Here is a 25,364-nt window from a genome sequence, read left to right on the forward strand (position 1 = left end):
GGTTTCTTTGTAATATAACGATCAGTGCACTTTTTCTTTTAACTTCTTTATTAACTTGGTTGCATAAAAGATATACATTCTCATATTGACAATTCTTGTCATGAACAAAAGCAACAAAATTAAGGTAATAACAAGATGCACTTCACATATAAGTAAAATGTGAAGAAGCCCTGTATTCAGAACACAGCCAGATGTGTGTGCAAAGACAGTGCGCCCATAATACAACTCCTTAGGTTCCTGTTTACGATGCATAATTCCTAATCACCCAGAATGAACATTAAGAAACACGGAATCCACATCACATTTATTTCCACAATATCAATGCTAAACTCAAAATAGCAACTTCATTGAATCTAAATGCTAAGTGTTTCAAAAGTAAAAGGCAATCTTAATTTTGTTTTAACCCCATGAATAGGGTCTGCAAAAAGGGTGGATTACTTCACTCCACTTGCAAGGAGACTAGGTCTCAGCCTACACTTAAATAGCATGAGCAAGAAAGGACAGCAAACACACACCACTAAAGAGCCATGCCCACACATGTCAAACTTCTAGTTGAACCATGTGCTTTCTACTCAGACAGCAAGTCTACTGAACAACCAGCATAATGGATGCTTACACCTCATGCAACAGAATTACTAAATTAAAACCATACGTCTATTAGAAATTTCCAAACCCCACTCCCAAAACAATTTTAGTACACCTATGAAGTACTGTAGTTCATTTAGAAAAACAGAAATAAAACATACTCCCAGTCTTTGTGATTAAAAATTTTTCATAACATATAAACAATGTTCAGATATGAATTCTGAACTATGATTTATGTAATCAAGGAGTTCTTAAACAAAGACAGGTCTTAGGTCTATGAGCTATATACAAACTTCAGTAGTGTATATTCTAAGTAGAGATCTTCTTCCTATTATGACGTGACAACAGAACTCTTCTGAGACAACATATATGTTACGGCTTAAGGAGTAAACACTTTGGAAGGCAAACAACTTAGTGAAGAAATTTCTGTTCATTTAAAAATGTGTATTATCTCATAATAGGCCCCTGAATTTTCAAATTTACACGTGGGAATACATTTACATCTTAAATCTCTAGGAAAGGCACAGGTTTTATGTAAAAAAGCAGCAAAATTTTAAACCCACCAATTTATTGAAAAGGCCATTACTTTTATTAGAAACCAATAATGCTTCTCAAGATGTTGGCAACAGGTCATAGTAGAGCCCCGTATTTCATACAGTGTACTTTTCCCTTTCATTAGATCCCGGAAGGAGGGGGAACACCTCCTTGGCCATGGGAAGCAGAAGTATTTGATGGACTGTGTAAGCTGGTCTCCTTGTACACAAACCACGCATTTCCTCCCCAAAGTATCATATTCAGAAAGCCGAAGATCTGAGAAAGAGAAAAATAAACGTGAAAACCTAATATCTACTTAAAAATTCATATCCATCTTAGTTTTCCTTTAAATATTTAACATTTCAGACAGTATACTATAACTTCATTTAAAGTTTGAACCAGATATACAGTGGAATAAAAAGGGCAACCTTTCCATTTCAATGCCAAATTTGGATACATAATGACTTATTCCCATTGAAATAAATCTAAATCTCCAAATCTTTAACATGTACTATCATGACTAAAACAAATCTTATTTTGCATGCTCATTATTACCAAAAAGATGAGGTTAAATTTGAGAACAGCAACCAAGCCCTCCTTTCACAACTTGTGCTTAGGCTGCAGTGCTCCAGTGGAGGAACGCGGGGCCCCAGGCCTCCTTCTCTGAGGGCTCTGCTCTCTCCCATCTGAAGGGCTGGGAACCGCCTTTGTGGATCCTTCCCTGTTTCCCCGCTTCAGCCCACCACCAGCTCCCCACTCCAACAGCTGCAGCCAGAAGAGAAAGCAGTCACAGAGCCACTTTACTTCACACCCCTATTAGTCAAGCTAAAAGAAGCCAGTCTTCCCAGCACAACTCTGACAAGATGAAGGCCTCAGAGGTGAACAGGCTGAAGCTGCCCCACTTCACAGCTTCTGCAGACACGAACAGTGACTCAGGACACAGGCGTGGGGTAGAGGCCCGAGTCCCATCATCTTACCGAAGGCCAGGGCTTTATAGCTCTGTGTGTATTTGCATAGAAAACAACATTTCTGAACCTGCGCATTTCTGATCACTGTCAATATAAACGCCAGCAACAGACTTTTAAATTACAAGTTATGAAACAAACATTTGGCCAAATTGCTTTATAAGGCACTGCTGACTTCACCCACTGGAAAAACATTTTCTTGAATAGACACGAGACCTCTCTAAATATAATATACTCAGTATATCAATGATATATTTAATAATACATCTATCCTATATCACATATAAATTATCTAGACAAACATGTTAGATTATGTGAGAAGCCCTAAGTGTATCACTTGCATAGATTCAGAGAAAGTCAGGTCAGACAATAGGCTCTAAAGTCAGATTTGGTTCACACCGGGGTCTCCCCCTTACTGGCTGCGTCACCTCGGGCAAATGAACACACCAGCTAGTGCGTCCCAGTTGTGAGACGAAGACAACACCACCTCCCACATCCTCTAGGATTGCTGAATAACTTAAAACGACATGAGCGTATTGCCTAGTCAGTTTTAATGAAAAGAAAGACTCAATCGTGATCGTGTTCTAACCTGTTTATGAGTAATAATTTCCTTAACAAACGTTTCTTCACTGTTATAAAGGTAAAGGCTAGACGATAAAACTAGGATTCTGACAGCTTAGTAGAAAGAAAAATCAATTTATTCATCAAAAGACTTATTAAAAGCTATTGTTTCTTTAAATTACTGGTAAGGTTTTTCTAATCGGTAAAATAAAATATTTTATAAATACTGCATACATACCACAGATACATTTAGGGATCCCATACTAGTCACAGAGCCAAAATGACACGTCACTCTTTGATTACAAGGTCCAAGTTCTCGGACAATATTGGGACCGGTAGCTATTTTAATATCTGTAAGAGCTTTCGCCCAGGCTGAAGTGCTCACCAACCACAAAAAAGTGGCAACAAGAGTAACGACAAAGTCCTACAACAAAAATAAGAATGAGTTAGCAATGAACAGTCAATTTAAAAGTATTAAACTGCAAAGCCATGATGAAAAATCTGAGATCACATTGAAGCTATGGCACTGAGAAATGGCCCTCATGATATACTTTCTAAAAAAGGCCACCGTCAACACAGTATACGTTGCTGTTTATTATCATCAGCCCAGGGCCTGGGCCACGGCAGTGAAGAGTCATCTCCTTACGAGTCTAAGATGTTACCTAGAAATCAAAGCCTGATGCAGCCCTCACCACAATCCTACACAGGCCACTGACGCCCCAGGATCGTGCCTTAGACCCTTGTCACCTAACTGTACCCCCACATAATCTCTTCAATCCCCCCACTCCCCAACGGCAGCTCTTCTTCTAGCTCACTCCTTCTGCTGCCCCAGCCCCAAAATCCTGTGAACCCATCAGGACCTACATCTGATGTCAGCACATTTCTACCGTCAGCATCACTCATGCTCTCACGTCCCTCCTTAACTAATTTACAGTCTCAGGTCCTTCATTATGCTGCCCTGCATATACCCTCAACTACCCCGCCACTCTCCTGCTTTCTACACTCTTCCGGCAAAACTGTAACTTTAGGTAAATCTAATTCTCCACGATATAGATAAGGAAATGACGAAAAGCACATATCCAGGATGACTCGTCTCTTTTTAAATTTATGACCATGAAATTTTAAGAATGCTCATTATATTAAGTTAAAAGGATAAAAAAAAAAATCTCTCTTAAGACACCTTATCACTAGTAATTTTCTACTAAATTCTTTGCTACTTATTACATTTCCAAGAATAGGACTGAAGTTTTTTTTTTTTTCCTGAGGAAGATTCATCCTAAGCTAACATCTGTGCCAATCTTCCTCTATTTTTTATGTGGGTTGCCACCACAGCATGGCTGTTGATGAGTGGTATAGGTCTGTGCTTGGGAACTGAACCCAGGCCACCAAAGCAGAGTGTGCTGAACTTAACCACTAGGCCACGGGGCTGGCTAGTAGGACTGAAGTTTTTAATATTTTGATAGCTTTTTATTGAACTAATAAGATGAAGAGAGAAAAAAACATTTATTCTCCCTACTCAATCTATTCTGCTGGGGAACTAAAATTTTGTCAACTAGTATTGGTTACAAAGATCTAAACAACACTTTTTAAAAATACACATTTGCATAATATAAAGTATAAGTCCCACCTTGTGTGGTCTTCCTTTAAATTAATGACCAAAGTGGGAATAATGTAAACATCTGTATCTTTTAATATTACATATTCTGAGCATTTGGGTACATCCAAAGCTGAGTTCTTACACACCTGCAGCAAAATCTCTCCAAGCTCAGAAATGGGTTTTGGAGCTCATCACAGAAGTGTTTTGTCTCTTGAATAAATGTGATTAGCTTTTAATTATTTTTGCCAACCAGCTTTGAGTCATTTATTTAGGATAAACATCAGTGACCACTTAGGAGACACAGAAGCTATGCTGTATATACCTTGACCACCTGGTCAAGATGGCAATGAATAAATGCCTCGTGTTTAGAGAAGCCAAAACAGTTACTAATTTTACAAACACAGAGGTATGTGCATTTTGCACTTGAGCTCTCCACTGCTAGTGGTCCCCTTAAAAACAACGTAGATCAAAGAGAAAAGGACAGAAACATTAGAGCCTACATTTTCGGCAGTGTAGGAGGACTCTCTTCTTGCTGCTGTACTCTGTTATACTTTCGGCTGCAGGTAGACATTTTCTAAACACCTGCTAGAAATCCAATGCCTTTTGGAGAACTGATAAATAGTATGAGGTTACCACATGTTAAACAAGTTCCCTCTGGGCTAAGTTCAGAGCTTTGAGCAATATACATCAAATTCACTTAATTTTCAGGTTTCTTCCTTCCAATTCCTTATTTAAAAAACACACTTGTTCTCATTACGCTCTTTAAATCTACTTTGCTGGCTTAAGGCATGACATTCTTATATTTCGAAAGTAGGTACTTTTCTGAAAATAACGCCCAAGTAACCCTAGGGTAAGAGGAGGTGGGGACATGTGGGCTCTCCTGCAGATGTCCTGTCCTACTCGGGACTCTAATTAAGCTGCCATCTATGTGAACAGGTGCCACCCGGAGTTCTGCAACGCACAACCTGCAGCCGCCTGGGCAGTGCTGATCCTACCGAGAAGTTAGAGCACGATTCACAACAGATTCTCAGGATTCGGGATGCCCTATCTTTGGCTGGCTTTGATTTATGATATTCCTGATTCTCCACATGACCCAGAACTCTTAAACTCCTACTACTTAACACAAAGAAGTGCTGTATTTACTTAAAAAGGGAACTAAACTTGATTTAAAATGTCACAATTGAAATACTCCTAGAAGTATCTTAGCAGATAATTGAGAACTTTGCTAAAAACATACCCTCATTAACAGTACTTAAAAAAAAGTGTCATATTTGACTATATTTAAAAATTTGAGTATCTCAAGAAAACTTTATTTTACATTTATATGGTTCAATTAAAAGTAGAATTCAAAATTTAATTTGAAGTTGGATAAAATTTAATTTGAAGCAGACAAGAACATCCATTAGATAAACGAAAAGAAATCACTTAAGGAACTAATTCTGGATTCTCTCTCTATGACCACTAATTGATCACTCTGAGGTGGAAAATTACTTTTGACTTTCTGAATGATGCAACTAGGTCAGTTTCATTAGACAGAAAAACCCTCAACAAAAATAGATTTGAATGCTGCTTTTAAAAACGTGGTATTTCTAAAGCTTACTAAACAAAATATGAGAAATAAAAGGCTCATTGCTAGATTTAACTTAAAAATTTGTTGGGATAATGACAAAATGGCGAGAAACATTTTCATGTAGAATTTAAATTACAAAGAATTTTAACAAAATATAATTATTGATCATCACAGTTCTTTTTAAAATAAGGTTTGAAAAGTCTGCAGAAGTCGTCGATTCCTAATATGTAATTTCTGTTGAGCAGGCCTTGCAAATTAAAGTACTTGATCTCTATCTTTTTCAAGGGCACCTAATAACCAAGAAATATTTTATGAAAACATCTGGTTTAAGGATTTCTTCTCAGATATAAGAAATGGAATAAATACGAATGATAAAAGGTTGTTTTATTCCTTACTTACCATTTGTATTCTTATGATCCAGGCAGCAAAAATTTAAAAAAAAAGTAAATAATTGATACTTGTTACTGTATTTAATAATTTCTTCATACTCAAATAGCCTTCCTTTTAATGTAACTTCACAAATAATTAGCAGACACCAGTGTTTTCTCATAGATATAAATGACCAGCATCACAAAAACACCTGTTCTCCCTTCAAGTCAGTAACACTAACACTCACTTTGCAGTTATTCTTTTGGAGTGGATGACCAGCTTAAAATCACGGCTTATCTCTGCACTTGTCACAAATAATCCAGGCCAGATTCTTCCAGCTAAATCTCAGAGATTATTTTTATTCCTAGCTCAGTAGACTCTGAAGCCAAGAAAGGTGTCAGGACTTCCAACCCAAACCCTTTGTTGCCATCTCAAAGACAGAACATTAGCTCATGAATGCCACTGCTGCTGAATGTAGGAATTATCTAAATCAAATTTTAAGTTAAGGAATCTGGGAACATAGCCCAGGAGTCAGCAAACTTTTCCTGCAAGGGCCAGACAGTACATAGTTTTGATCTCTGTCACAACTACTTAACTTTGCCACTGTAGCATGAAAGCTACGAAAAAGCTATTAAAAAAAAACCAAAGCAATTAAAACAGAACAACAGCGTGTCAGACTGGCGTGCGGCCGTAGTCTGTAACCCCTGATAGGGACTATGAAGCTGCAGGGGCAGAAAGGGGATCTCTGAGAAAGGGGACCAGGTCAGAAGCAGGAACACAGGTCTGGACTACTAGAACGGCAGCCACTCGTCAAATTCAACGCAGTAATTTCTCTGCTACTTGCAACCTAATGTGCTCTATGACATATTCGAGCTCTTTCCAGGTTAAAATAGAGTTAGAAACCAACCAACCAACCTCTGGACTCCCTGGAGAACACAGAAAGCGGCGCAAACAGGCTAAAAGAACTGGTTAAACATGACGAGGGGAGAAAGCCCAACCTCAGAGTAAACACAGGGCAAAATACGCTGAACTGGCTCACGCCAAGGCTTTTTATTTCCAGTGTGAGAAAATCTGTTTTTAACTTCAAATGTAACATACACTTCTCCTATACAAAGCACTTTTGTCCAGAAAGCGAGCGGCTGCTTACCGTCATGGTGAGCTTCCGGCTGTCGCGATACAGGCTCGTGTAGCCGAGGTAGAGCAGAAGCGCGGCCATGCAGTAGAGGAAGACGAAGACGGCGAAGGTGACGTAGAACTGCGCCGAGGAGGAGTAGTCCCCGATGAGCACGTGGTCTCTCCACTCCACATCACACACGTTCACACCCGGGGGGGCCTGGAACGCCACCTGATTCAACCTAGTGGAAAAGGCTCAGGTCAGTTTAGGAACCACTTAGACTCTTCCAACAGAGATGGAAAGACATGGGCAGAATATTGAAAATGCCATTTCAAAAAATACTCCCTAAATATATTATAAACACTTTCCTTTTGAGAAAAAAAGGGGAAAATTCAAATATTTAAGTAAATTAAAATTTCTGTGAGAAATGTACATTAATTATAAATTATACCTGGTAATTGGTCTATGATAGACTAAATATAGACTGAATTAAACACTTCCCCATCCAGATACTCTCTTCCTGCAATAAAAACTTAGCAGATTAAGAGGGCTGATACGAAAAGTTCACAATTTGAGACACGATATTCCCGTCTAGGAGGCCAGGTCCGTGCCACCAGCACGAGGAGAGCCAATTATAATGACTCCCATTTTAACCCTGGATTAATTAGCTGCTAACTTCACACCGTCTTTAATTTTCCCCATCTGTAAATGGCAAAAGCACTTACCACTAGCGATGCTGTGCAACTTTGGAAGAGAAGGGGTGGGAGACGGAGAGGCAAGGACTAATTACCGAGCACTTGCTATCTGACATATCTTTGAGATTCTACTTAATCATCAAAACAGCCTGAACAGGTACTATTTCCAATTTATTGGACAGAAAAATTGAGTCCTAGAGAGGTCAAACAAAGTAGTAAGCGGAAAAAGATTCACACCCTGGCTTCAACACAGGACATTCAATAAACTTTTCAATGACTCCTGAAGTCAAACAGATGAATTCACAAACAAAATATTCATTTCAGTTTGAGAGTAAGAAAATAAGTTTTATGTTAGTGAAAGAAACAATGAACACTTCACTTTATATAAATACACGTCTTAAAAGTATATAAACAACACTATTATTTAGCAACTGCAAATACAAAGAAATTTGGATTTTTCATAAGCCGTATTTGCTTCCACATCACGGTTTCTCACACTAGGGGGATGGAGCAGTCTCTGTTTTGTTTTGTTGTTAAATTTCCAATCCACTGTGGGATGACAGAATAAGAATGTCATGGCCATGTCACAGAAAAGCATTTCAATGCTTACTTTCATTTTCTGCAGTTATTTCATCACAGACCAGGAAGGCAGCTTGCAGACAGCACTGCTCTATGCACCACAGTCTGAGTAGCACTGGTCAGTACTTACCAATGAGCATGCAACTTCAAATTTCCTACCCCCTAAGATCAATAAATTGCTGGAAAGCTGAATGAGTCAATATAAAAGTAAAAAGAGTTGTTAAACCATAAAAACAAACAAATAACTCACCTGAATGGATAACCAAAAGCGGCTGTAATAGTTCTATTTTCAGGAGTTTTAGGACAAGACACTTGAATTTCCGTTTTGCCCTTAAAACCTCCACAGGTGGCAAAAGCAAAGATAGAAGCAATCTACACAAAGTGAGAACAAAAAAAAAAAAAAGAAAGAAAAAGGAAGAAGCATTACTGGGCCCAAAACATGGGTCATTAAAACCTTAAATATACTGATTACTAAAAATCGGCTAACATTCTAGGAATCCTTAATTACAAATTAGACGTAAGTGCTGAAAAACATTTAAAACTTTATTTGCGACTCTCAACAAATGCAGTTTTATTCTCCACTGAGTACAATATAGAAATTAGTATACCAACCCATATAACAATTCATTTGCTCATACTCCAGTGTGTCTACTAAATATTAGTATGAAATTCAGAGGAAGTCTTATTTATTAGTATCAAAATCAAAAGGGGTGAATGGGAGGTCTTTTTATTTGGAACCCAAGGGAAAGTGTAAAGCCAAGAGACTGTAAGCAAAGAGGAGACGCTATTTCAGGAGCTCGTGGGTATTTCCGGGTCTCAAAAAAGTAGTTGGAAATTTGTTTTCCTAATCATGCAAATGCTTAAATAACAAAATGGTGCTCTCTCAAGTGCTAACTACAACAGCAAAAAACTAGAAGAATCCTAAATAGTGAAAGAGAATCAAGTCAAATCAAATTAAATTCATACAATGGAACATTATGCAGTCAATAAAATGTTGGGGAATATCTAATGACATAGACAAATGTTCATTACTCATAAAGTTTGTTTAAACAAAGCATTGTGCATGAGTCTACGTTACATCTATGCATACGCACACAACAAAAACCTAGACTGGTTATGCATCAAAATTTTCAGTGGTCACCTCTGAACAGAAAGTAAAAGATAATTCTTTTATCTATTTGCATCTTCTAAATTTTCTACAAAATAAAACAAAAAGCCCCGATACAGTATAGTGAGCAAGAGCTCAATCCTGCAGCAAATGCTAATGGCTCTATTTAACACGTCTATGTGGAATCTGATCATTTCTTACAGCATCGCCACACCCTCATCTAAAGCACCACTACCTCTTGCCTGAATTACACGCTGACAGCCTTCTGAACTGACCCTCCTGCTGGCGTCTCTGCCCCTGCTTCAGTCCCAGGTCAGTATATCAGCCAGGGTGGCGGTTTTTTTTGAGGAAGATTAGCCCTGAGCTAACATCTGTGTCCAGCTTCCTCTATTTTGTATGTGGGACGCCTGCCACAGTGTGGCTTGATAAGCGGTGCGTAGGTCTGCCTGAAATCTGAACCGGCGAACCCCAGGCCACCACAGCGGAGTAAGCAAACTTAATCGCTACGCCACCAGACTGGCCCCCAGGGTGATCTTTTAAAAATATAAGGCAGAAAACTTTATCATCTGCTCAAAACTCTCCAATGGCTTCCAAGTTCTCTCTGAATAAAAACCAAAGTTCATATAATGGTCTACAAGATCCTTTCCTCCCATGAGATTTCTGATCTCATGTTGCTACTTTTTCCCTTACCAAGTCCCTTTACACAAAATGGTCTCCTTGCTATTCTGTAAAGACAAGGACAGGCTCCTCCTTCACAGCCCTTGTGCTGGCTCGCCCCTGGGCCTGGAATACACAGTTCACTTGCCACCTCACAATGCCCGCTCCAATCTGACCTTACCGGAGAGGGCTTTCCCCACCACACACTATTAAATGACAATGCCCCCCCGCCAAACTATCTATTCTCTTTATTTACGCTCTGCGGTTTTTCCTCCATTGTAATAACCACTGCCTGACAGTACTTAGTTACTTGCTTGTCTTCAAATGTAACCTCAAAGAGGGCAGGGACTTTGCTTTGCTCAAGGTCACCATACATCCAGCAAATGAATAAAATTTAGTGCACGTCTGATATCAAAGCCTATACTGTTGAACACTGAATAATGCCTCCCATGGATTAATCCAGGGCCTTGAATCAGGCCATAATCAGGATCAAAAACGATCACGGGCTCTTGTTTCCATGAAGAAAAAACAGACGAAAAGGAGCTTGGTCACAGTGATGCAGACTGAGGTAATGTACGGCACACAGTGGGCAGTCTCTAGTTAAGAGTCACCAGGGGAAGGGAGAAGAATGGATGCCCTCTCAGCACCGATGTGCACGAACACACAGGGTGAAAACAGAAGGCCAGGAAGTGAGTCTCGGGCATATACACCCACGTTTAGGACTAGGAAAAAGAAATGGGATACACAAATTGAACCAACGGAACAGAACAAGAGGCCAGAAACAGACTTGTGTGCAGACAAATCCTTTCTACGAGCGGGCACTGCGTATCACCAAGGAAAGGAGTGCAGGGGTTTAAAAGTGTCTGCTCTGCCGCTCCTCCCCTCAAGAGGCGGAGACCGGTTTCTCTCTCCCCTCAAGCACAGACTGGACACAGTAACTCGCTTCTAGTGAACAGAATATGGTGGAAAGAATGCAATGGCCTTTCTGAGATTGGGTAAGAGAGAGAAATCTGACTTCTGTCTTCCTTTCTTGCTCTCTTGAATCACTGCCCCCGGGGGAAAGCATGTCAGGAGGATACCATGCAACTTACAAGGAGACTCATGTGGGGAGGAACCGAGGATTCCAACAACCGTGTGAGAGGCCTTGGAAGTGTCTCATCTGAGGCTGGCCAACAGCCACGTGAGGGAGCCGGAGGGCTTGAGATGACAGCAACCTCCGAGACCCTGAGCCGGAACCACTCAGCTAAGCTGCTCCCAGATTCCTGACCCACAGCAGCCGAGTTAATAAATGTCTTGTTTGAAGTGCTAAGCCTGGGGTAATTTGTTACGTAGCAATAGATAACTAACTCGAGGAATGACTGCTCAATAAATGGTCTGGATGCGCTAGAGACAAATGTAAAAAGTGAGTCTTTAAGATTTTTAAAGACAACATAAAAGAAAATCTGTGACCACAGAGAAGGGCACAAGTTCTTAAGATAAAAAAAGAAAAAGAAAAAAACCCCACTAACCATAAAAGATTACTAAACTCAAGTACAGAAAAATAATTTTTTAAAATCAAGTCAGCTTTTGAATGTAAAACAAGCTACAAACTAGGTGAAAATAACGTCACAAGAGATTAGTATCTACTACTATATAGATCTAAGGGAAATTCATGTGTACTACAGAACATATACAAGAATGTTCACAGTGATATTACAATATCAAAAACGGGGGGGAGTCAACAGGAAAATGAATAAAATATGGTAGTACACACTTACAATGAGACGTTACATAGCAATAAAGATATAGAAACTACAGTGACCCACGTCCACATGGACGAATCATGGAAATCTAATGTGAGTGGAAAGAAAGAGAGCTGCCTAAGACTACAGAGACTATGACGCCATTCTTGTGAAAGCGGTTTCCTCGTCTAGCTCACTCCTGCCGATGTCTGGCTCCGGCCCTCACCATCTCTCACTGGGACTAGCCCAGCGACACTTCCTCTCATTCCCACCACCACCCGTCTTTCACAGTGTGGGCTCTGGAGCCGCAGCGTCCACTAAGGTAGCCACCAGCCACACGTGGATACTGAGCACTTTAAAAATGGCTAGTCTGAATGGAGATGGCTGTTAGTGTAAAATATACAATGGATTACAAACATCTAGTATAAAAAAAGAACGTAAAATATCTCATCAACAATTGTTTATACTGACTACTTGTTGAAATACTACTTTGGAAATAATGAGTTAAGTAAAATAAATTACTAAAATTAATTTCACCTGTTTCTTCTCATGTCTTTAGTGTGGCTAACACTTAAAATTACTCTGGGGGCCGGCCCGGTGGCGCAGCGGTTGAGTGCGCACGTTCTGCTTCAGCGGCCCGGGGTTCACCAGTTCAGATCCCAGGTGCAGACCTACGCACCACCTGTCAAGCTATACTGTGGCAGGCGACCCAAGTATAAAGTGGAGGAAGATGGGCACAGATGTTAGCTCAGGGCTAATCTTCCTCAAAAACAAAAAAAAAAATTACTCTGTGGCTCACATTTGTAGCCGGCATCGTGCTTCTACCGGACAAAGCTATGCTGAGTGACGACGGCACATGCATGTGAAATAGAAATCTGGTCAAGTCACTCCTCTGTTTAAAGGGATTTCCCCAATGGCTTTCCAGACCTAAATTTAACAAAACAAAAAACAAAAAACAAACCTCAAACATCTTAAATTAGCCTAAGATGCACAGCTGGGAGAGCCTCACCTCTATCTTCCTGGGTTTCTGTTCGCTACCCTCCCTGCTGGGTACTGTGACTGTGACACTGTCCTACTTACTGCTCCTCAAGCTCGCCAGGGACTGAGGCCTTGGATGTCTATGTCCCCTCTGCCAGGAGCTGCCCCACCCCTGTGCCTGCCCGCTCCAAGCTCTCGCCGTCCGTAAGGCCCTACCCAATTCTGCAGCGGACTGTTCTGCTTCCTGGGCTGCCAGACTTGGGGTCATTAACTCAACTACAGGCACACTTCTTGTGTATCTTGCCTTATAAAAAAACCCAAAAAACAAACAACAAAAACTAGCTTCCCAGTTAATACGAAAATGAGTAAAGCAATCGCAGACAGTGCTAGAGCTTGTTGCCTTCAGACCAAGGCCTCTCTTCCTGTGGCTGACTGCCGGCTCTGCACGCGTCTTATTCAGGATTTGCAGAGCCTGCCTAGCAGAAGGCCCAGTACAGAGCGAATCTCTCTCAATAACTGCTCAATTAAAGGGAAAAATCAATTCCCAATAATCTACAAATACAACCCTATTTCAAGTCTTACAAAACCATCATTTCAAAGGTGTCTTTTTGTTATGAGGATGAATAAATGTCACATTTGCGATTCTGGTCTTTACCTTACGGAAAAAAAGGGACAAGGTATGCCCTTTTTACTAAATGTAAGCTATCCAACATCTCACCTGTTCCCATATTCCACTGCTATTTTGATTGAGATAGAAGTTATAGGGGCCAGCCTGGTGGCGCAGTGGTTAAGTGTGCATGTTCTGCTTTGGTGACCTGGGGTTTGCTGGTTCAGATCCCGGGTGTGGACATGGCACCACTTGGCATGCCATGTTGTGGTAAGCGTCCCACATATAAAGTAGAGGAAGATGGGCATGGATGTTAGCTCAGGGCCAGTCTTCCTCAGCAAAAAGAGGAGGACTGGCAGCAGATGTTAGCTCAGGGCTAATCTTCCTCAAAAAAAACAAAAAAAAGGCAGCAGCTATATACTGGCAGCCCGTGGGTGAAACCTGGTCTGGAGATATTTGGATGGTCTTCTCAGTATTCATAACAAAGGGAATCTGCTGTCAATACTTCAATATCAGCATACTTCACATAAAAATTTGGATGTCCTGCTTTTCCTGAGTGGGTGTGGGGAAACTGACGCCACAGCAACCTCAGACCCACACTCCCATGCAGCAACAATCACAAGGAACTGAGCAACAGGTGACACAGACGGGGCATGTGCTTTCCAGACTGCCTCCACGTTACTGTCTCAACAGCTAACCTCACGCATGTTGGTTACCAGTAACCAACGAATGGACTGTCTTCCCAAAAGCTTGTTTCACTCATTTACCTTGTGAGGGTGGTTCCTACGAGCACTTCGGTTTGTATCCTAGTCTAAAATGAGGAGTACTGCTATGCTGACCCATACATCCTTGCTGCTGGTGAAATTCATTTTCCCACCTCTCTCTCCCTCATGCAGAATGACTACACTGCTGACACGAAAGCCCATCTGTAGAGTAACTAGTAAGAATCCAGGGCCAGGATGACAGCAGGCTGCTTCTGGTCAAAAAGGTTCCATATTCATGACGACACCTCAAGTTCCTGGAGAAACAGCTCCACTTATCTCTCGGCCCGCCAGACCCACGCCAGAGACAGGGCAGACGCCTTTCCAACTTCGAGAGCTGTATCTCTGACACTAATGTGACAGCCGGGTCCTCTGTGATACTCTCCTGTACAGACTGGAGCACTCAATTAACTGGTGTACAAGAAGATCCTTGAACTTCTCTTGAGATCTACTTTTAGACTTCAGCAAGGAATTAGAGCTTTATTGAAATTAATACACCACTGGAACCAGAGAGTCCTGTGTCAGTACAGTGTGCTGGGGACCCTGAAGGGAAGGGGGGTCTCATAACACGGACGGACGGGCAGCAGTACGTCCACCTCTTCTTTCACTGTCAGTGTTCATAGATGCAATGAGAGTGTGCCTGGCTAAGTGAATTTATGGAATAAACGATTTAGTTTTAACTAAACGAACCATCACAAAATGGACTGGTGGTTTAAAAATGTCTTTATGGAAACTCTAGACAAATAATACAAAAACTCACGTCCAAAAGAGGAAACAGAAGCACTAACACCCGACATGAGCTATATTCGTTAGCCATATTGCAAGATAAAAATATTCTACTTAATCAGATCACATGAAGGTGGCAAAAAAAAAAAGAATTAGAAATTATCAGACGACTATCTAAAATAAGGATTTAAAAGTATGAACGAAATTCACCCTGAGTGTATAATATGCCTTAAGGTACTGACATAGCAAAATAACTGTAACTTAGATGCATATTAGGGCTCTGTGAATAAAATCTTACAGATAGGGATTCATGATAAAAAAAAGTTTGGCAACTCCTGGTATTTTCAAGGAGTTATTTATGCGACAGCCAGAGTCCCAGGCCAGGCTCTCAGTCTAAGACCCTGCTCAACTCACTGAGGGCTCTCCAGGGGAATGTGGCACTCATGTAATTTATGGGGTCTTCCACATGTGTTTAGACGCAGGGTCCTCACTGCTATTTGGCTTCATCAGTAATCTGATGTCATCTACTTATATTTCTTTTCATCCGAGGTTTATTTAGGAAAATTATATAATTGAAATCTTCAGAAGTAGACTGAAAAGTACACTGCGTCTAAGTGTTTATGTGAAAAACCAAATGTATGCCATTTTACTGAATCAAATGATCAGTCAGTACTTCAATGCACTGTTACAGCACGTCTGCCTTTACATCAGTAAGATCTGACGCCGAGAGCCACAGCATGGACTTTTATGAGTCAAGGTCTGAAACACCTGCTAACGATATTCATTTTTTAAAATGGTTTGTTATTGATCCTGATATTTCAGTTTATTCCTACTGTGCACTGAGCAGTGAAGCCAGTCACAAAGTGTTTCAGTTTCCCTCTTCTACCATCTCCCTCTGCTTATAAAGTACAAGCACAGAAAGTTCTAAATAGCCTGCCTAGTACAGTTCCATGAGCCTGAGGAATTTGGATCACGAGAAGTAAACTTGAGTTCCTTCTGAAATAAGAGCTAGAAGTTCCCTGCTAAGAATTATTATATGTTGAAAACATCTTTATGTCACCTTTATTCTTAACCAACCGTTAAGCTGAGTATGGAACTAGAAATCTTTGAGGAACCTAAATATATGTACTTATTTTAAAATCATTTCAGACTGTTGTATTATTTTTACGTTTTTTGGGTGAACTGATGTCCTGATGGCTGGTCTGGTGGCTGTCTTGAAGTGAGTCTGTCACTTCATGGAAAACTGAAAGTACTTGTTGCCACTGATATAATTTGAGTTCAGTGAAAATTAGTTTTCTTCATGTGTTTTAGGGTATCTGACATAGGCTCAACTTGAGAGTTTGTTTCCCACTCTTTTCTATCCCTGCCTGGTGGCTTTATAGTCATCTCCCTCTCTAGTAGTTTCACGGTGATTTCTGCCTGGCCGTCCGAGTCCCCTAGCCCACAAACACCTCATCTCATGATGGACCGACCTCCAAACCACCAACATAGGAGACTATTCAAGTCAGCACCAATCCAGATGTTAAGCTGGCAGGCAGACGATGCAGGGCTTTGTTAGAAGGCTCTCTCTCTTTCCACCTCTTTAAGTACTCAGCTCTATGGACGTCATAAATCCAGACAATAGGTCGAAGCTTTTTTCCAGATTTATTTCCCAGATCAGGAAACATTCTTCCCCCCACCCTTATTTTCTGTTTCATTTCTGGTCCCCAACGATGTTTACCTTGTATTAGAAGAGCAATTCTCAATGTGTGGTCTGTGGAGTACCATATGAGGCAAAAAATATCTTCATAATATTACTAAGACGTCATGTGCCTTTTATTCTGGGTGAACACTTTCGCTGATTTGAGCCACAGCTCTGGTGGGTAACACTGCGGGGCTTTAGTAGGAATCAGCAATGTTATTTCATTGCCATGCACTTGCAGTTAAAAAAATAAAAACAGTTTCACTTAAAACTGTCTTTGATGAAGTAGTAAAAATTATTTTTATTAAATGCTGACCTTTGAGTCTTCTTAATACTGTGTGATGAAACAGGATTTGCAAATAAAGACTTTTACTCCATACCAAAACACAATGGTTGTCTACAGGGAAAGCATTGAAACAATTGAGGTGTATGCTGAACTAGTAAATTTTTTCATAGAACATCATTTTTTTTTTTAAGATTTTATTTTTTCCTTCTCCTCCCCAAAGCACCCCGGTACATAGTTGTATATTCTTCGTTGTGGGTCCTTCTAGTTGTGGCATGTGGGACGCTGCCTCAGTGTGGTTTGATGAGCAGTGCCATGTCTGCGCCCAGGATTCGAACCAACGAAACACTGGGCCGCCTGCAGCGGAGGGCGCGAACTTAACCACTCAGCCACGGGGCCAGCCCCCATAGAACATCATTTTTACTTGAAAGAATAAATAATAGACAAAATACAGTTTTCCAGACTTGGATATCTGGCAGATAATTTTCTTGAATAGGAACAAAGTTAAGGAAAATTGGCAGCATTTGTTGCCAGTGATGTAACTCAAGCTTTCAAGTGATTTATTATTGTTATTTTTAAACAAATAAATGTTTTCCTAATGTCTCAGCTTAAATTTCTAATATGGTAAATACCAATAGATACAACCCACACAAACAAAAGCTCTTTGGGGGCCCTCAATATTTAAGAGCGTAAAGGGGTTCTGAGACCCATGTTTGAGAACCACTGTATTAGAGCATGGTTCTGTTACCTTAATTTTCTCTTTTATATTTTATCAGAGAATGCTATTTCCGTGCGGGGTGACTGTGTACGTGTGTGTAGGTTTTTGGTGCATTCTGAAAGCACTGAGGCCATATATGCTTTCTCTAGGAAAATTACATCTGATCTACCCGTGAGAGGCCTGACGACAGAAACTGAGAGGATTTCAGGGAGAAGAAACAGAGAGCAGAGGCATGGGGTGAGTCAGTAAGTCTAATAACAAACCCAAAGGGTTGAGAGTCCTGGGAGGCACAAAATAGTCTTTGAAATCTTTTTCCCCTTTCCATAGTAGGGGAAAAAAGTGAACGCAAATGACAGAATTAGGAGAAAGGTAAGTTTCCCAAGAAGTAGTCTATCACAGACTGACAGCCTAAAAATGTAAAAATTAAGCAAATGGATGAAACAAACATCACTCTATACATGCCCCACCCCCCACAACGCAAACAGCCTGTATTTTCTGGGGTGCTCCTCTGTGCCACACTATAAACCATAAGATTAGGATAAAACATGGTCCCTGTTTGCAAAAATCTTACAATCTACTTGGGATGACTAAACTTTAAGTATTTTATATAAACTTTTATGCATTTCTGACAGTTTGTTTAAAAAATTGACATATGTGATGCTCAAAGGGTTACAGGTTTTCTTATTGTTTTTCACACTAATTTTCTTGGATAATAATTTACTCCAAAGTAATGTTTTTAAAGGTTCTTTTGAATATACTCATTAATTATAAGTATAAAGTCAGAAAAAACATTCAAACTTGTAAATGAATCTAGAAGACTCTACTTGTTTTTAAGATCTTATTATAAGCATGCATTTAACAAATAAGAAAGAAATTACTTCAGATACCTTAAGTTTTTGTTTTTTAAGCTTGAAATTTTGGGTAATATTTTCATTAATTTGTTAAAAGACCAATTGGACACAGAAAGGTAAGTTATCAAGATGACTAAGAACAGACAGTTAGAGGCATGGATGTAGTAATCACAATCATGGGGCCCCGGGCAAATTACTTAATTTCCCTTCGCCTTGCTAACATGGAGACAACAGCAGTAACATGGGACCTGGAGATGACAACTCCAGGCTGTCAGGATTAAATGAGAAATACAGGTAGAGCCCTAGCACATACATCACACTCAATAAATGTTTCCTGTTAATACTGAGAATAAACTCGATCAGCAAATACAAAAACATTCAGAGATGGTTAATAACTCTAACATTCAACTTAAGTTAGTCTGAAATTCCTCACATACTCCCCAATCAGTATCTCTTCCACAATTTTATATGTGTGGCATTAGGAAAGCACATTACTTCGATTCACTAAGTGCTAAACATCTCTTCAGTGCCCACCCTATGCAAGACAGCAGCTAGAAAGTCCAAAAGGCAATGTTCGACATTAAAAGGAGATCAAATCACTTTAATGAAAAACTTTGATCTAAATAGCAGGGATAATTGACTATAAAGAAAGACCCAAATTAAAATTTACCAGAGAAATATTAAATACTTTAAAAAAAGCTGCTTAGATCAAATTAATCCTTGACTTTTACTTCCAGTGTTCAACTCCTACACATGGGACATCTATTCTTACCTAAGTTTCCTACTGTCACCTTGATGGGCTGCTCAAGGCAGGAAACACGGGGACAAATAAGTTTAAACATGTAGTAGAGAGCTCAGCGATCCTGAAGGACCAGGAGGCAAGTACGTCAGCCTACAGGGCTCCATGCGAGGCACTGTCGGGGTCTAGTCTTGCTTCTACGCGGCAGCTCAGAAGCTACTAAGAACTGTTCCAGCACATTGTCGCCACTCACACATTTCTATACTAACTCAATCATTTCGACAGCCCTGGAACTATTGCTGTTCCCACATGAGGGCAACAAAGAGTCAACCTTTACCGAGTACGAATTACACAAAGAGAACTAGGGCAATGCCACTGCTAGGCACTATACCTCGGGCCCGGAGTAATTAAAAATAAATAAATAAATAAAAATAACATGGTGACTGCAGGTTAGAAGCAAAGTGCTTCTGCTTCGGTGGCTGTATCTTTATTCTGTCAATAAATATTTACTGGGCATCTTGCCTTCATGTCTGTAAGGCCTTCAGATTCGGAACCCCTTGAAGCTTACATGTTATTAGGGTATACCTTAGTCTAAGGTCTTCTAGAACCTTGCTAGAGATAAGCTGATGCGGGGAATTATTCTTTTAGTTACATAGATGGTAAGCAGGCTTTATCTGGATTTCGATTTGTTTGTTACCTTATTTATTGACAGACCTCCATCACTGGCTTATGAACGTGAACAATTCATTCAAAACACTTAAAAATTCCTCCTGTGGGGCTTTCTCCTCCAGAACCTTGTTTTAGCATTTGCCCCCTCTCTGCCTCTGTTTTTAACCTCCAACAAGTCTCTTCACAAGTCTCTGCTCTACCACCCACAAACACATTCCGTCTTTCCAGCTTTGGGACGGCTACCACCAAAGCTTGGCCATCTTCACAGTCAACTAGCAGTTTACTCTCACTGTCCACCTTCCTACCACCCCTCCATTCAGCTGACTACCACCTGGTTCCTGATTTCACTGAAACCGCTCTTACTAAAGCCACCAGGAGCCTCTTGATTACCAAAGCCAAGGGATGCATTTTAGTCCTTATCTTACTTAACCTCTCTATTGCACCGGATATTACTAAGCACGCTTCTTGAAATTCTCTAATAGCGATGCCAAGATGTTATTTCTCTCCATCTTCCTAAGCGTTCCTTCTCTCCTTTGCTGGCAGTTATCTGCTGAATCTCCAGCCCATACATGTCTTTTAAACTCTAGATCCATATATCTAACTGCCTATAGCATACTTCTACTTATATGATCTAAAGAGACCATTCAATACATCCAAAACCTTACTGATCTTCCACCGAAAAACTGCTGCTTCTCCTTAGTGGTATCTTGGTGGAGGCACCACTACCAACTCAAGTCAGAAACACGGCGGTCACCTTAGAGTCCTCCCTGTTCTTCACCCTCCAAGCATATTCTAATTTCTAAACCTCTCTTCTCTAATTCCACTTGAATTAATTTTAGGCCCTTATAATTTCTCAAGCAACAGGTCTCCCTTCCTTCACGTATGTCCTTTCCAATTCATTCTCTACATTGCTGACAAAATGAAAATTTCTAAAAGGCAAATCAAATTATATTAGCCACCTGTTTAAAACCCTTCAACGAGTGAGTCTCCACCTCATAGGGTCGGAATTCTGGGCTTAAATGGAAGCTATCCAATCACCAACCCAAAATTCTGTACCCTGCACATACGTATCTTCCTAAGGAAAGGAGCCAGGTCATCAAAGGTTAACCCCAGAAGGTTAAGAATCATTGGTTCATAGGATAAACTCCAAGCTATTCTGCAAGCCCTTCAAAATCTTTCAGAATCATCTCAAACCACACCCTCCCTCCCAGTATATGTTCCAGCCAACCCCAGTCACTTTAAGTCCTGAATTAGGGCATGCTGCTTCGACTTTTCACACCACTGAACAGAAGATCCCCTTTGCCTGGAAAGCCACTCCCCACCCACTTCCCAAGAGGGCAAGCACTCTTCCTTCAAGAGTTCCTCCGTCTAGGAAATTCTCTGACTTCTCCAGGCCGCTGGTTTCTCCTTCCTACTACAGTTTGCCTGTACCTTTATTATAGTATTTTTCATATGGCGTTTTCCTATTTGCTTTCATGTCTTTCTTTCTCAACAGATCTTGAGGAAATGACCATGTTTTACTCGTGTTTGTAGGCTGGTGCTTTGCACAGCCCCAGTATATAACACATACTCAAATATTTGTTGAATAAATATTCACTACACCATCAACAATGAAGAGTCTTTTCATAAAACGTTCTCCTGTGTAATAAGTTGTTCAAACTGAAAGTAGTACTTCCTTAAGAAGCTTAAAAAAGGGTATTTTTCAAAATATATCAGACCACTGATCACTAATAAACTTACCATTGTCTTAAAACATTAAGGAAAAAAGTTGTCTACTTTTTCAAAGATGGACAAATAATATAAGCACACACATAAACAACTGCCTCTTCACTGATTTAAGTGAAAATTGAAAATTTAATTATAATCCTCAACGAAATTCAAGCTAGGAGGTATAAGCCTTTTTCTCAACCTTTATATTTCATTAGCCTAGTGAAATGCGACGTTCCTCCTATAATTTAAAATTTTTATATACTCAAATAATAATGTTCTTTATATTTAAATCTGAACCTAGGCTGACAGAACCCTAAGTAAATACATCTACGTGTCTTTAAAGGAAACACTTGTGTGAAATCAGCACTACTACAGTTTTCAGAAAACCCCAAGTAAAACTCGGCAGGGAAAGGGCAAGAAACCTTGGGCGTGGGTAGGAAATCAGATCGAGTGCCCATCTGAGAATTTCAGTTTCTGTGCTACTTTAAAAAAACATCCTCGGCGGGGTCTTTCAAACAGGAAATCAGAAGTTCTGCCCCTTCACCACCTTGTCTCTAAAACACAGGGCTCAAGCGTTACGGATGTACATGTCGCTGGCTATCAAAACAACCTGCTGCACGCCAGGCAGGGGCCAGCTGCCCGCGAACCGCGAACACGGGCCCCCAAACCGGCCCCGGAACATGCACGAGGCGCCAAGGCCGGAGGAGATCTGCAGAGCCCTGCAGGCGACAGATCGCGGCCAAGGTCGCAGGAATCAGTCTCTTTTATGTTAATGATTGAGAGTGCCCGGGGAAGGGACCACAAGCGGGCTGCGGGATGCCGCCGGGAACACACCCGCAGCCGAGTCCACGGCGACTCCCAGCACGTGTTTCGGTGGATCGCACCGACCAGATGCGTTTCGTGAAAAGACCGCGTCCCCCCCGCCCGCTCGCCCGCCGCCCTGACCCACGGGTTATTTTTACCCGGTTCTAACTCGGGGCCAAGCGGAGCGGCGCAGGAGGCGCGGAGGGCTCGGGGCCGCCCGGGGCCGTCCGGCCGGCGGGCGGGGAAGGGAGCGCGGCCCGGGCCGGCCGCCGGTTTCGGTTGGACGGCGCGCGGCAGGAAGTCCCTTTCCCGGCGCGCAGAGAACCGCGCGGGCCCGCCGCCCGCCGCCCGCCGCCCCGCCGGGCCTCCTCGCCGCCGCACTCACCCACTCCAGGACCTTGATGAAGCCGAGCGGCTCCTTGAGCGGGCTCAGGTTGAGCTGGAAGGAGGACATCCTCTGAAGGAAGGAGGGAGAGAGTCAGCGCGGAGGGCCGAGGAGGCGGGGGACCGACGCGGCCGGCGCCCGGGCGAGGAAGGGCGGAGAGCGGGCGGCGGGCGGGGCGGCGGTTGGGCGGCTCGCCGAGGCGCAGGGGCGGGGCCGGGGAGGGGCGGAGAGGCAGGCGGGCGAGCGGGCGGGGACCGGGGAGGGGCGGCGCCGCCCCGGGGCGCACCTGGCCGAGCCGGCTGATCCGCTGGCGAACCACGTAGATGTTGGACGCCATGCTGAGCGCCGCGCCCCCTCCCAGAAGCCCGACCCCGCGCGCCGGCCCCTGCCGCGCATGCGCCCCCTGCCCGCGCCGGGACCTCAGCCGGGAGCTCCTCCGCCCCTCACCCCGAAGCCCGGCGCGCCGGCTCCTCTCGCGCATGCGCACCCTGCTCGCGCAGGGCCCCTGCCGGGGGCGCGTCCGCCCCTCGCCCCGAAGCCCGGCGCGCCGGCTCCTCCCGCGCATGCGCGCTCTGCCTGCGCGGTTCTCGGCTTTCCCGCAGGCCGGCAGCCTCCGCCGCTGCCCTTCGCGGTTCCCCGCTCTTAGGTGGATGCGTAAAGCATCTACACAGACGAAGCCGCGCTTCCGGGCTGCTCTTCGGGGCCTTTTATGAAAATGCTGGAAAGTTCTTGCAGGACCACAGATTTCGGGCGTCTCTGCCGTAGGGTATGTCCGAAGCGTGATTCCCCAAAGGTTCTTCTGGAAATTGAGGTTTTTTTTGGTCAAACTTGTCAAATTGGAGCCAGAGTTGAAGGTTGTAGGAGGAAGGTTATACCGAATAGAAAAAGCTTGGCTGGACAGGCTCCTGACCCACCTACCCGTCTCTCTTACCTGTTGGTCACGTCCTGTCCTTGGGGCGACCCTGGTGTCTTTCTGCAGAAGGCTCATTGCCGCTGCCCCTTCAAGATTCGGTTTAAGTGAAACTTCCCTCCTGGCCTCGGAGTATCGGAGCCCCGAAGTCGTGATTTCCTTACTGGCTTACCCAGCATCTTGGAAGTTCTTGGATAGCTGGAATGATGGCCTATTGGCATGTATGGTAGGGTGGTTAACACCATGTTACAGTTAAGTAATTAAGGAAGAAAGGAGTTTAGCACAATAGGATCCAGTCCCAACTTCCAAGTACTTACCTATGTATACTAACTGATTTTCCAAGCACCTAGCTATGAATTAGCAGGTTCCTTGCCACTGAAGTTATTCTAGAAGGGTTTGACAACGTACTGAACATCTTTCTAGGAAGCTAACCTTTCTACTTTGACACCTGATTCTTGTTGGCTTCCCAGAGAATGCGAAGAACATATTTCAGTTTCCTTGTTGACAGAGACAATCTTATTCTTTTTATCCTGACTCCCATTCCTCAGTCCCCAGAGCAGTGCTTTATGCTAAGTGGGCACCTAGTAGGTGATTGTAGACTCCTCTTACTAAACAAGAAGGCATTGGAGATGCCCATCAGGGCTGAATCGGTGGAAGATGACGTTGCAGTGGTACCCAGTGCACCTGAATCCACTGTAAGCAGTGTTCCAAGTCTTCCTGGTTCCTCTTCTTTCTCCTTTTCTACTTTGTTTCTGCACCTCTTCCCCTGGCTTCCAGTTATTGGAGCCCCCAGGTAGTGATCTCTTTACTGGCTTCCTTGCTACTCTTCTCTTTGTATCCTCTTTAGTCCATTTTTCTAAACTTTTACTCCCACTCTATTGAGGCTTTTTCGGTGGGCACCTGGGGCTGCGTTGTGGATAGTAGTGCTGTTACTGGCTTGGGCTCCATATTCACAAAGATTCAAATTAGACTCTGATGTTATTTCCAAAGGAGATAGCCACTGACAGATCAAAACACTGTTCACTTTGCAACTTTATTTATTAACTTGAAAAATCTGAAATACACTGTAATTTAGTAACCCAGCTTTGGCATTTCTCCATTTTTTTCGTTTTTTGAAGGTCTCAGAAATTGGCATTGGCTGAGCCCATTCTCAGCTTCTCAGAAGCTTGACTTTCTCTTTCCTCTTTTCTGCCTCTCCTCACTTTCACTTCTCTTTCTTGTTCATCCCCAGCAGCGGAAGGCATGGTTGTTTCGCCTCAGGAAACCTTTAGTGCTAGAGCACGCACCTTGAACTTTAAGTTCTCTTCTTTGGCCGTGTGCCACTAGGTTTTGTAAAAGATGGCGACCACTTATGGTGAGCAGAAGAATAGTTATCTGGTCACTTGTCAGAACTCATTCACAGGATCTGCCTGGGCAAAGCAAAGCAAGAGTGAGCCACTGTTGTTACCTTCAGTGATATATTGGCCAGCACTGCTCTGCCAGTCAGC

General features: G+C 42.3%; 1 protein-coding gene and 1 long non-coding RNA gene across 4 annotated transcripts in view; one reads left to right on the forward strand and one right to left on the reverse strand.

Moving 5' to 3' along the window:
• Positions 1 to 1,151: 1,151 nt before the first annotated feature.
• SYPL1 (synaptophysin like 1) lies at positions 1,152 to 25,336 on the reverse strand. Of its 2 annotated transcripts, XM_070617167.1 has the most exons (8): positions 24,195 to 25,336; positions 23,899 to 24,088; positions 23,254 to 23,766; positions 22,968 to 23,039; positions 8,820 to 8,941; positions 7,329 to 7,536; positions 2,884 to 3,069; positions 1,152 to 1,395 (listed from the first exon to the last, which is right to left on the reverse strand). In XM_070617167.1, exons 2-8 carry the CDS (start codon positions 23,953 to 23,955, stop codon positions 1,261 to 1,263), a joined length of 1,293 nt encoding a protein of 430 aa, XP_070473268.1. In that variant the 5' UTR covers positions 23,956 to 24,088; positions 24,195 to 25,336; the 3' UTR covers positions 1,152 to 1,260. The 2 variants fall into 2 exon arrangements, with proteins under 2 accessions (XP_070473268.1, XP_070473269.1); XM_070617168.1 differs by lacking the exons at positions 23,899 to 24,088; positions 24,195 to 25,336 and having other exon boundaries at positions 23,415 to 23,553.
• The window catches only part of LOC139082981 (uncharacterized), a 125,902-nt gene continuing 124,132 nt past the window's right edge, over positions 23,595 to 25,364 (forward strand). The window contains exon 1 of one of the 2 annotated variants that reach the window (XR_011539406.1): positions 23,595 to 23,733. This is a non-coding gene — a long non-coding RNA (uncharacterized lncRNA). The remainder of the gene's footprint in view (positions 23,734 to 25,364) is intronic. The other variant, XR_011539407.1, reaches the window with a different exon arrangement.

Source organism: Equus przewalskii, chromosome 4 (assembly GCF_037783145.1).
Source record: "Equus przewalskii isolate Varuska chromosome 4, EquPr2, whole genome shotgun sequence".
Classification (NCBI taxonomy): domain Eukaryota; kingdom Metazoa; phylum Chordata; class Mammalia; order Perissodactyla; family Equidae; genus Equus; species Equus przewalskii.